The sequence below is a fragment of the Hyperolius riggenbachi genome, chromosome 1 (genome assembly GCF_040937935.1).
Source record: "Hyperolius riggenbachi isolate aHypRig1 chromosome 1, aHypRig1.pri, whole genome shotgun sequence".
Lineage (NCBI taxonomy): Eukaryota > Metazoa > Chordata > Amphibia > Anura > Hyperoliidae > Hyperolius > Hyperolius riggenbachi.
This window is the reverse complement of record NC_090646.1, coordinates 150504968-150517477: the sequence shown is the minus strand read 5'-3', so window position 1 is coordinate 150517477 and position 12510 is coordinate 150504968. Positions and strand designations below refer to the sequence as shown.

At 41.9% G+C, this 12510-nt stretch overlaps 1 protein-coding gene across 20 annotated transcripts in view; it reads left to right on the top strand.

Annotated features, from left to right (window-relative positions):
- TENM3 (teneurin transmembrane protein 3) overlaps positions 1-12510 on the top strand; it is a 1708801-nt gene that overhangs the window by 1610499 nt on the left and 85792 nt on the right. For 15 of the 20 annotated variants that reach the window (XM_068278748.1, XM_068278756.1, XM_068278759.1 and 12 more), the window contains one exon: positions 9846-10096. In XM_068278748.1, coding sequence (XP_068134849.1) covers positions 9846-10096 — 251 coding nt within the window. The remainder of the gene's footprint in view (positions 1-9845; positions 10097-12510) is intronic. The other 5 variants (XM_068278755.1, XM_068278754.1, XM_068278753.1 and 2 more) reach the window with 1 other exon arrangement.

The following is a 12510-nucleotide window of genomic DNA, read 5'->3' as shown; positions in this document are numbered from 1 at the left end:
CAACTTGGAGGATCTCTCTGATGAAAATTATACAACGTCTCGTTTGGAGGAAAAAAAAAGAAAATTGTTTCCCCGTGATTGTTGCAAATGATGTAATCATGCAAGAAACATGGGGTATTTTTTTTATCAGTTCCTAATCAGAACAGCATTGTAGCAGACCATTGTTTGAGACCTTATTCAGCATTTACATGTCCCTGTGGATGCTCTGCAGTGAGAGTTTAGCCACTTCCTGCTGGATTTGGTATTGGCAGCTTAGCATTGACAGCAAAGAAACGGTTCTATTTGTTCAGAAGAGGGTTTTTTAAGGCGCTTTGAAGAACATTGCTCTCAAGTTCCCTTTGTATTCTCTTTGTATTCTTTCTTAAGGTTTTCTTTTTTTACTTTTTTTTTGTTACATGGTTGATCATTTTAACAGCATTGAAAAGAGAAGAGAGTTGAACCATTAGCCTGGAGTGCTGGCTTTCAAACTTGTATCCACAATCGATAAGACATGTTTAGGTACAACGTGCAAAACTGACATGTGGTTTTACACGGATTATGGCAAATAGAGATTTATTGTGACACCAGCACATAGAAAATGATAGCTGGCCATTTTATATTGTGGATCGAGATGTATTCATTGATCCTTGCACAGGGCAGGGCTCTGGTAATGGATAACCATGTCCACATTCTCACATTTTCTTAAGTAAGAAAAATTTCCTTTTAGACATATGCGTTGCTTGTTAATTTCCATCAGGCCCATTAGAATTGTGCCAGCTCAGCACGGCATATGTAAAATGACAGTCATTTTTCATCACTATTAGCTATTTATAGACTTGCACACCTTTATTGGTATTCAGCTTGTATTTGTATTTTTTTTTCAAGGGCCTTTTATCCCATGGTAATGCAGACATAACCTCTCCTAGACTGGAAGCACCTTATTTTTCAGAATTTCAAAGAAATGATTTTATAAACTTTGGCCTTGTAGATTCCAGCTGGTATTGTGCCAAGCCGATAATTACGCATTGACATTTACATTGACTTTGCCATTCATATTCCTTTTTTTTCAACCTATTAGACTGCATGGCGAATATGTATGATGTAGCAATTACTCACAGCTACACTTCAGCTTGTGTATTGGGGCCCGTGTCTCGCTCTTTCCTTTGACAAGAAGGAAAGCACATTTGACCTTCTGCACACAACGGAGCCACATGTTATATTGCGCTGTTTCCCAGTGGTTTCAAACATTGACATGTCTCACTGCCCATGTTTCCCAGGGAGACAGCTGCCACTCTTACATCCTGCCATCTGCCCACTATTAGAAACTTCAGCTACCTCGTTAATTAAAGTTAACAGTATTCTAGCGTTGTATGATCCTCGGAAAACAAGTCAGAATTTACTGGATGTTCATTAGAACATTGCACCATTAAAGGGACACTTAAGCCAGGAATAAAAAACATCTGTTTTACTTGCCTGGGGCTTCTAGCCCCCTGCAGCTGTCCCGTGCCTGTGCAATCACTCACAGAGCCACCGGTCTCCCACCGCCGACTAGTTTTGTTTTGGCCGACAGGGAATTGGCAGGTTTTCTGCGCCTGCGCAGGCCTGGCCACGCATATCCTTCTTCCTGTTCCTGTCCTCAATAGCGTCCTGCACTGGTGCAGGAAACTATTGCAGGCGGGAATGTGAAGAAAAATATGCGTGGCCAGACCTGTTGGGCCTGTCAGCGAAAACAAAACTAGCTGGCGGTGGAGGAACGGAGGCTCCGTGAGTGACTGTGAGGGCACGGGACGGCTGGAGGGAGCTGGTAGAAGCCCCAGGAAAATATAACTGATTTTTTTATTCCTGGCTTAAATGTCCCTTTAACTCTCTTAGTTTACAACATAAGGTAGATTATTGTAGCTTTGCACTTGCGGCATCAAAATAAAGGATGAGTGTTGTACAAGATTCTGAAGGACTTAACCCTTTTTGATGTGCACACACAAATATGGCAAAATGTTGTCTAGCCAACCATGTTTTGTTGCGGGGGGGTCACATGATGAGAGACAGCACAGATTGGTTGTAATCTGCAGTATAATCCAGGAACAGACATAAAAAGGTTCAGTAGGTACATTAACATTCCAGCAGCACAGAATAGGAGCTACAGCTGTGTGTAGTAGTGACTAGGGGTTAACTTTTCTTTTGCTGGATGTTCTGAAGGCATATTGTCAGTGTCCTGGAAATCTGTGCAGGCAATATCTATTCCTTTAGAAAGGACACATGATGACAATACAGTTTTCTTATTCTAAACTAGCCTCTTCTAAAAATGTTGCCTACAGGGAAGCTAAAGCCTCTGAGTTTATTAATTTGGATGACATATTGAAAATTGAAATTCTGCCCAAAGCAGCTGTTTAAACCTGGTATGTACTGTAGAGTCATGTGGCTCTAAATATTTTTTAACAATTTTCTTTGGGTGATAACTTAAAAAGAAACAAAAATCTTTCCTACAAGAGGAGGAGGTAGGGAGAGAAAACAAGGGGGGGGGGGGGGAGAGATGCTATAGTGGGTCCCAAATAATAGAATGGAAGATTGTTCAACTGTCCTACTCATCACATTATTTTCATCACATGTGTAGCCGACCACTGTGTGAACATGAGAGGAAAAGAGGACCTGGTAAGGTTTCCTTCAACTCTCTGATAGCAATGAATTGTTGGATGGACCAGCCCGGCTAAGGTAGACATAACAGAAGACATACTTAGGATTAGTGCCTTGGAGATCTCATGGAGAAGCATGCGATTTGTTTAATCAGCTGATTGATTTGCAAAGGTCTAATTTAGGTGTTTTTGTGGCTACACTTGTTATGGGTTTGAAGATTACAGTGTCCACACTTGTTTTATAACTCTTGCAAGATGGGCCCCCAGGCCGTGAGGGTCACCAGTGGTAGTAAAAGGAAAGTGTGTGATCATTAAATGGCCCCATCAAATTTTCACTGGGAGAGCACATGATTTGCAGTTACGCCTCTGTTTGCTGCTTTAACAAATGATCATAACTAGCAAATCAGAAATTTGCATATCTATCACCTGACCAAACTGATCACATGCTTCTCCATGACTTCTCCTAGACGTGACCATCACTACTCAGGATGATTATTCACAGTGTGACCGATTAATAAAATGTAACGGCAATTTATTCTTTGCTATTCTTTGCATCAGGATGGCTTATTATTATTATAAACTGGGATATTGCTTTACATTTTTGCACTAACATTCTGTAGCGCAATTGTATCGTAATGCAACACGTGGTAGAAAATGTGTTTCTGAATGGTTGTTATGGGTTACTGTTCTTCGCATGCAATAATTATTCTGTCCTGTACCGAACAATTAAAGTGACATTAAAGGGAAAATAAACTTATGAGACAATGAATTGTATGTGTAGTACAGAAAATAAGTAGCAAAAAAAGTCTCATTTTTATTTTTAGTTATATAGCTTTATTTATAACATTGCATCATTCTGTCATGTTTGCAGTTTTGAAACCACACTCTGTATTTTAAGCTATAAAACAGAGCAGAGGTAATGACCACTTGAACTTTTCTGCAGTAAAACTTTATCTCAAACTGCCTCTCACTGGTTCTTGGCTGTTTAAGCTATTTAGAAAACAGGACTGCATTCCACCAAGTGGGTTGAATAGCTCAGAGAAGCTCTTTTGCATAGATAACAACTCAAGTATTCCTGTTCTGGAAAACAGTATGAGACCTTTTCTTTGCTACTAATGCCCCATTTGTTTTCTGTACTACGCATACAATCAGGGCCGGATTTGTACTTTTTAACAACCAAGGCCTACTATTACCAGATGCCCCCGGACCGACAGCATTCTAAACTACCCCTCCAACATGGCAGGTATTAGATTGTAGGCTCCTCTTAGGACAGTTAGTGAAGTGATGGCAGGGAATACAGTATAAGCTCCTCTGAGGACAGTTGGTGACATGATGGCAGGGATTAAATTGTAAGCTTCTTTGCGAGCGGCCCATCAGTGAATGACAGGAAGCTTACAGATCACTGTCTGTGTTTTTATCTGCCCCTTCATCCCCGAGTGCCAGATCCGGCTGTTGGTAGCTGCCCAACACTATATGCAAACTCTGTGTAACGGGACAGATGTTCAGCAGGCTAACTGCTACTGCCATCCTGCTGTCCACAGCCCGCCCCTTGCTTTCCTGGTGCCCTAGGCCATGGCCTTTGTGGCCTTGCCTGAAATCCGGACATGCATACAAATCATTATCTCAAAAGTTTATGTTTGCTTTAGATTTGCTTTAAATACAGCTGAATGAGAAGCTGCTTCCTTTTGTCTTCCTACAGTATACTATACCTGACACATTCCCCCATTGATGAAGAACAATACTGTACATGAAGCTGCTACATCCAACTCACTGAAATAAAGGATGTAGTCTGCACTAGGCAGCCAGGCATCAGCGCAGATACACGATGCTGAAAATAAATGTTATTAGTTTTTTTTTCCTTCTGCTGAAATAAAATTATTCTCTGAGGTGTAATACAAAAAGGAACATTTCTATCCCCAACTTTATTTTCAAACTTGTTATGATTTCTGATATTTCTTGTAATTAAGAAGTGTATTGATTGAGAAACACTCGCGAAAAGGGAAAAATGATGGCCGGTTTATTGCATTGCCGTTTGTTAGAGCTGCAGAAATCAATAAGCAGCCGCAGATCACCCTCGTATCATAATGAGAGGATAAATAAGGGGAGAGGCTTGGTGGATGGAGCCAAGAATAAAAAACGTAAACAAACTCATTAGTTCTAATGTTTCAAAGTTTTCCATTTTCGGAAGAGGTTTTGTTTGTCTTGCTGGAGATTTTGAAATTTATTTCACTTACTGCTAATTATTTTCTAAATATATACTACGGAGTACCCAGAAAGCTTATGGTGACCCAGAATCACTAGGACATTATAAGGGGCTTAAAAAATCCTCTGAGGCCTGGATCACACTACGAGCGCATTTCAAAGCACTTGTGATATGAAAAGCTCTTGCAAATGTAATTTTAGATGTGTGTGTTCTCACTTGAGCAATGTGATATTCTAAATCATCTAAAATCTAAATTCTATCACACATAGTATTACATTAACAAGCTCTTAGAAAAGCTTACAGTGTGAACCAGCCCTTATTAGAAAAGCTGTGCTGAATATGATTTTGCTCAGAAGGTATTCATGCTAAACCCCCCCCTCTGCTGATACAGTATCTGAGCACTGATATAGCCACAATTAACAATGTGGTCCAGAGATGGGAAGGAGGAGAACAAGCAAGCAGGTCCTCGCTGTGGGAACGTCAAAGGATGTTCTTGCAAGAACTGTCACAATCTCACCTCAGCCTGGTTCCAGCGATGGATCTGTAGTTTCTGGGAGACGGGACAGCCGGATGCCTGGTTCCCTATTTGCAGTTGGCATCTCTGTGGTTTTCACATGTTTGTGATTACAGACTTCCCCTGTTGTTGCTAGTCAAAAGGGGACGCTCGACGTACGCTCTCCAGTGCAGCCTCTGAAGCAGGAAGTGAATGACTATGCAGAGCCACTTACCGGTGGCAGGCTGTGCGTTCCATTGCTGGCTGACTAAGTGGGGCTTCCTGATTGGCTGCTGGTAGTATTTAAGCTGGAATTTCACACTTGTTTGTTGCCTGTGATAGTGTTAAGTTGTTAGCGCTAGCTGCTGTGGGAGTACCTTGTATCTTACACCTGTTACTTGGCTTGTAACCTTGCTTGTGACCTGATTCTCTGTCTGCTGCATGGACCAACCTGTGCTAGTTTTTGACCATCTCATCCCTTGTACTTGTATTGTCTGTTTGTGCATGACCTCTGGCTTGTTGACTACGATATTGCATGGTCCTCTAATTAACTGCCATCTAATTACTATATATGACCCTGGATTGCTTGACTGCGTATAAACCTGTCTCACAGCTCAGTTAGTTTTGGTGGTACTCAAGTCTTCCTGGCCTCAGTCATTATGCTTTGCATGCTAAAGTTCTGGGGGTAACTGTAGTTGGGAAAGCAAACTTGTCTCCCAGTCATAGAGGGGGGAGGGGGGACGCCTGGGGGCTTGTCTATAGGTTAAAAGCATGGTGTTAGATTGGGGCATAGTCAGGGACAGATCTGGGGGGGGGGGGGGGGCAGGCGGGTCTCTTGCCCCAGGCGCAGTTTGTTGAATTCTTAAAAAGGCAGCAAAATTTGGATGGGGAATGGCAGTTTAGGTGCCAAAACCTGACCTTTAGGTGCCAAAACCTGACCTTGCCCCAGGCACAGCTTGGTCTAGATGCGTCCCTGGGCATAGTGACTGAAGGAAGACAAGAGATCTGTCAGTCCTTACAAGAACAATATCCATCAAGCGAGCGTTATCTGTTTCCCTGAATCACAAGAGGGGTGATGTCTGGAGACACTTGCGGACACATTTGGCTAAGGAAAATCTAACATGCTTGTAGCATTATATTAAGCATTTTCAGAATTTGCACACAAAAAACAAAAAAAAGTCAGATGGCCGCTCCCATCACACAGAGACATCCCCATTCTTCAGCGCTGAGCAGCAACATTATATAGCAATGTACATACATTGGCAAAGCAATGCTTTTTAGGTATGAATAACATGGCAACTTGAATGTATTTCAATGAGAGAAATTGCAGGGGTCACTTTCAACTGAAAAACATTATAAAGAATTGTGTGGGTGCATTAAGTGCATCTACATCATGTAATGCATTTACTTCACATATTTTCATGTAGAAAATGCTTTTTTCATGTAGATGATTTAAGCACTTTAAGTATCAAAAAGTATCATTATTTTACCCTACAGCTTGATATTCTCTTTAAATACTTAGGTAGAAGGACACTTTATCAGTAGAAATGCATTACAGGCATTGTGTGATTGCAGCTTACAGAAGCCTAGTGGATTTTCTTTTTTACCTGTTATTTTTCTATAGGACAACTGAAGAGTAAGAGTTTCAATAACTTTTTTTTTTTATGCAAGTCAAACACAAGGTCTTGTTAAATGTTCCTGTTCTTTACACAGTAAATTAATATTTCTCTAGATTATTTATATCTGTAGATCAGTAGCATGGACACTTAACAAAGAAACTTGATCTGATAAACATTTGGAGGCTGCCATCTTCATCTTCTTTGAAAAAAAATCCACTTGGCTGGTTGTCTTCCTGAGTTTTTGCTTAAAAATAATGCCCATCACAAACATCAAAACTGCCACATAAAACAGGAATAGATGCAGGGGCGTACCTAGAAAGCCCCGGGCCCCCTGCAAAAAAAATTCCGGAACACAGGAAGTTCCATAAAGCACTTAGTGATCGGAGACCTCCGACCAGAAGGAGGTATGTGCTCAGCTTGTCTGCCGCCGCCGCGGCTGCCACGAGCACCACCAATGATTGCTTGCAGGAAGGGAGTGCTGAGAGGTGAGCCCGAGGTGAGGGAGGGGGGGGGGTAATTACCCCCCTCCCCACCGATCTGCGGCCACAGCTCTCCTCTTATGCTACGACCCCTCCTGCCCCCAAAAAGTCCCCGAGCGGGCCCTAGGGGGCCCCCCCCCACGACAGCAGGGGTCGCATCCCCTATTGTTACGCCAGTGAATAGATGTTATATAATTAGAATGAGATTATCTCCTACCAATTACACATGCTTGTAAATGGCAGACAATTTGAGGCACGTTGACCCATGCAGAGAGGAGGGCTGTTTGTGAATTGTGAGACCTAAGCAGTTATCCCTGAGGGGAGGGACAAGGTATAGGCTTCTAAGCTGATTAATGAGGAGAGAGAAAAGGAAGGTGGCTTGATAGGACAAGTTGAGCAGAAGCTTTATGCTGATCAATCTGTCAGAAAATTCCACATCCCTAAACACAGCAGCTTTTTCCATATATGAGTGTGTGACTCAAAAAGGACAGCACTGCCACAGGCAACACACACACATTTTATACAATTAACGCAATGACTTTTTGTTCTGTGTTCGGTGTCAGTGTCACAGAAATGATAACAGGTTTTCTTGCCTTAGGGCAGGGGTGTCAAACTCAAATACAAAGTGAGCCGAAACACTGGGACCAAGTCGCGGGCCAACCTCAGTGTCTACTGGCCAGTGTGGCCACCTTATAAAGTTTGTGGGATAAATTGAGAGGTAGAAGCTGGGCACCCGGCAATGGTGAGGGAGAGCAACGTCCGCTCTAGTGTGGCATATACAGGTCCTCACTTCTCTGGCCGCAACATGACATGCACAGTGACGTGCTACCAGTATGGAAGAAAGGAAGAAAGTTCCTAGTGTTACATGAAAACATAAAGATACAGAGACCGGGCACCGTCCTGTTACTGCATTTATTCACTGTCCGCAGCCAGATGACATGTAGTATTGAGTAATAAACATCAAACCTGTCAGCAGTCTTGCATCAAATATCGTGGATACATCCAGTGAGGCCTGCAGGGAGGTGTGGTGACCAGGGGGTAATGGATGTGCACATCCATCACCCCCTGGTCACCACACCTCCCTGCAGGCCTCACTGGATGTATCCACGATATTTGATGCAAGACTGCTGACAGGTTTGATGTTTATTACTCAATACTACATGTCATCTGGCTGCGGACAGTGAATAAATGCAGTAACAGGACGGTGCCCGGTCTCTGTATCTTTATGTTTTCATGCACCTTATAAAGTTCCCTGGTGTTTAATTGCCCCCCTCCAACTTCTATACAAATCCCTGGTGCCTAGTGGTCCTCCCTCCCCTATACAGTTCCCTGGTGTCTAGTGGCCCCCACCCTCCCCTATACAGTTCCCTTGTGTTTAGTGCTTTCCACCTACATCCCCATATGGTTTCCTTGGTGTTCTAGGGCTTCACCTCCAATATAGCTTCCCTGGTGGTCTAGAATGGGTCAAACATAATGCAAAGTGGGGAAACCCCTTGAGGGCCAGATTTATTGGCACTGAGGGCCAGATTTGGCCCGTGGGCCGGAGTTTGAGATGTGTGCCTTAGGGGGTCACAAATGCCACTTTTCCTAGCTCATGTGGCTAATACAGTTATCAGTTAATGTTTTTTTGCTTTCAAAATGGCCTCCATCACACAATCTACTAGTATGTTTAATGGTGGTGCAAAAGTTGGGGTGGGCACCATTTGGTTACCATGCAGAAGTGAAAGTTAGCATTATACGGACATAGTCATAAAGTATATAGGCGACTCATTGCAGTGTCTATCCAGCTGCTGCAAGTGGTACTGCTATCCGATATACGGTAGCTACTAAGAATGTCATACTTACCGTACATGTAACCCTAGTAAGTCTAACAATGACCTGAGCCTAGGCCTATCATGAAATATCCCTATCATTAACCCTTAACTTAAACTAATTTTATTTACATATTGGACCAAGGTATTGTATAATATTGGGTTGGTTTATTAACGATTGATGCTAAAAAAAAAAAAAAAAAAAAAGTATCTCTTAAATCACATAGGGTGCAAAGAAGCATGATGAAAACTGTTCTTTTTGGCTGCAACCTTCTCAGTGGTAATTCCAGGCATATGCTGTTTAGCAACAAAGCTCAGCTTTTTGGTGTAACCATTAGCATTGGAAATGAGCAGGATATGTGAGCCACCTCTTTACATTATGTGCTTTGGATTTCAGTTGGATTTGGGTTTGGCTCTCCTTCTCCCCTTCAATTTAACAGGCATTCCTAATCCTAACCCTAACTGTATCCACATCTGCTTAGAACTTCATTCCCTTACCCCCCCCCAAAAAAAACTACTACTGGTATTTAGGTTGTTTTTATATGTAAATATGTAGAATTGATCACTTTCTCTTTTATGGTTTCTAAAACGGAAATGAACATTACTGGCTATTTTTTCTGTTTACTTGCAGGTATACTTTACAAAGGGAATGGTGAAAATCAGTTTATATCCCAGCAGCCACCTGTCATCAGCACCATCATGGGAAATGGCAGACGGCGCAGCATCTCATGCCCGAGCTGCAATGGTCAGGCTGATGGCAACAAACTCCTGGCCCCTGTGGCTTTGGCGTGTGGCATAGATGGAAGCTTGTACGTGGGAGATTTCAACTTCATCCGCCGCATATTTCCATCAGGGAATGTCACCAGTGTGCTGGAGCTTAGGTAAGGTCACTCTGCCTCCTTCATGTCATATTACTTTGTAGTGATACCCATTTGTACTGTTATGTGCTGTTTACCTTTATCTTTGTTAATAGCACCATCACAGCAGAGTCTTGCTAGCCTTGGCTTGTTTGTAGCATCATGTCAGATAAGGGGGCTTTCTAATTTATAGAAAAAGTGGATTGCAGATTCCAAACTCTCCAGGTAGCAGCTTGGGGGCCGCCCACTTCCATGTTTGGAATGAAAAGATAACAACTGTATGTAACTTGATACAAGAGCCCAGCAGAGGGAACCCGAAGCTAGCTTAGAAAGTAGAGTCAATGTAATAATCTGTATCATTGCTTAATTAGAAAAACCCCTTTAACAGCTTACATTTGCTTTCATTATAAGTTTAGCTTTTTTGTGCGTTATTTTTATATAATTCCAATCACCTGTGTGCATTTTTGTTAATCCTATTTATTGATATTTCTTTATAATGATCGGTGCATTTCTTCTTTAATTTCTGCTGCGTAGGAGGTAAATAAATGTATTTTTTCCACATTGAAATGGCATATTTTGAGCTTTGATTGTTCCTTGTAAGAGGATTTCTCATGCAAAGGACTATGGATCATGCTGGCTATAGATGGGCTGAAATTCCTGTTTATACAACAACATAAGACATGAACAGAATTTGCTTTCACTGAAAACTGCTTGTCAAATTGATACACAGATCCAGAGATATAACATACCGGATACAGATGACCACAGTGTTCCCGGGAAATCATTTTCCGTATTCACAGTTTCTGTTCCAAATTTCAATGTCTGTTATGCTTTTTTGGCGTGTGGTGAAAGGATTGCTAAAATTCACTGAGTGACAATACTGGAGCTTTGTGTACAGAATAGACTTTTGTCCCCAAAAATAATCTTTTGTGACAAATGTGCTGGCTCTGTTTTTTGTTGAGGAGGAGGAAGCAAAATGAGGAGGCAGCTCATTGCGAGGGACTGTCAGGAACACAGTAGCAGGTGGCCAAAGAAATCCAACAGAATTGGTAGCAAGTTGTAAATAAATAGTGAATCACAAATAACCATTTTGATTGACAAAAATCCATTGCCCTTGAAACCCCTCTTATTACAGTCTACTGACAGGCAGAAGTCATTCATAACATGTTAAAAATAAAATTAATAACAGGCAGAAGTCATTAACCACCTTGGCGGTAATGAGAAGCTCAGCTCATCCATTACCGCCGCGGGGGATTGCTCAGCCCCTGGAGGGTCTTTTTAAATAAAATTTTCTGTGGGGTGTGTAGCTAGCACTTGGATAGCTACATCACCTCCCCGATCACCGCCGGCCCGCTCTGTTCCCCCCCCCCCGATCACCACAGAATACATCCCCACCCCTGGAGCCCACGCCGGCTCAGCCTCTCCATACCCTTTTTTTTAAAATAGAATGGCCGCAATTAATTGAAAGCCAGGATGGTTAAAGGGAACCTAAACTGAGAGGGATATGGATATTTCCTTTTAAACAATACCAGTTGCCTGACTCTTCCGCTGACCAATTTGCTGCAGTAGTATCTGCATCTCACACCTGAAACAAGCATGCAGCTAATTCAGTCTGACTTCAGTCAGAGCACATGATCTGCATGCTTGTTGAGGGGCTGTGGCTATAAGTATTAGAGACACATGATCAGCAGGAGAGTTGGGCAACTGGTATTATTTTATAAGGAAAAATCCATATCCTTCTCAGTTTAGGTTCCCTTTAAAGGGGCACTATGATAAAAAAAAAAAAAATTCAAAATACGTGCAAACATATACAAATTAGAAGTATGTTTTTCCAGAGTAAAATGAGCCATAAATTACTTTTCTCCTATTTTGATGTCAATTACAGTAGGTAGTAGAAATCTGACAGAAGGGACAGGTTTTGGACTAGTCCATCTCTTCATGGGAGATTCTCAGGGATTTATTTATGTTCAAAAGCACTTAGTGAATGGCAGTTGCTCTGTCCAACTGCTAAAAAAACTGTGTAGTGAGCAGGGAAGATGGCCAGCATCATTGTTTATATCCTTTTTAGGGAATATCTGTATAAAGAATAAAAGCCTTGCTGAGAATCCCCTATGAAGAGATGGACTAGTCCAAAACCTGTCGGTAATGTCAGATTTCTATTACCTACAGTAAGTGACAGCAACATAGGAGAAAGGTAATTTATGGCTCATTTTACTCTGGAAAAAACATACTTCGTATTTGTCTATGTTTGCACATATTTAAAATGTTACAATTTTTTGCCACAGTGCCCGTTTAATAACGTGTTAAAAAAAAAAGTCATACTGGCCAAGATCACATTCTGATTGGTCAATAGGATTAGCCATTCAGAGTATGGGTCTTCATCCTGTTCATAAATTGTGCTTATTAAAAAATGGTGAGTAGGTGAATCCCTCAAGGTCA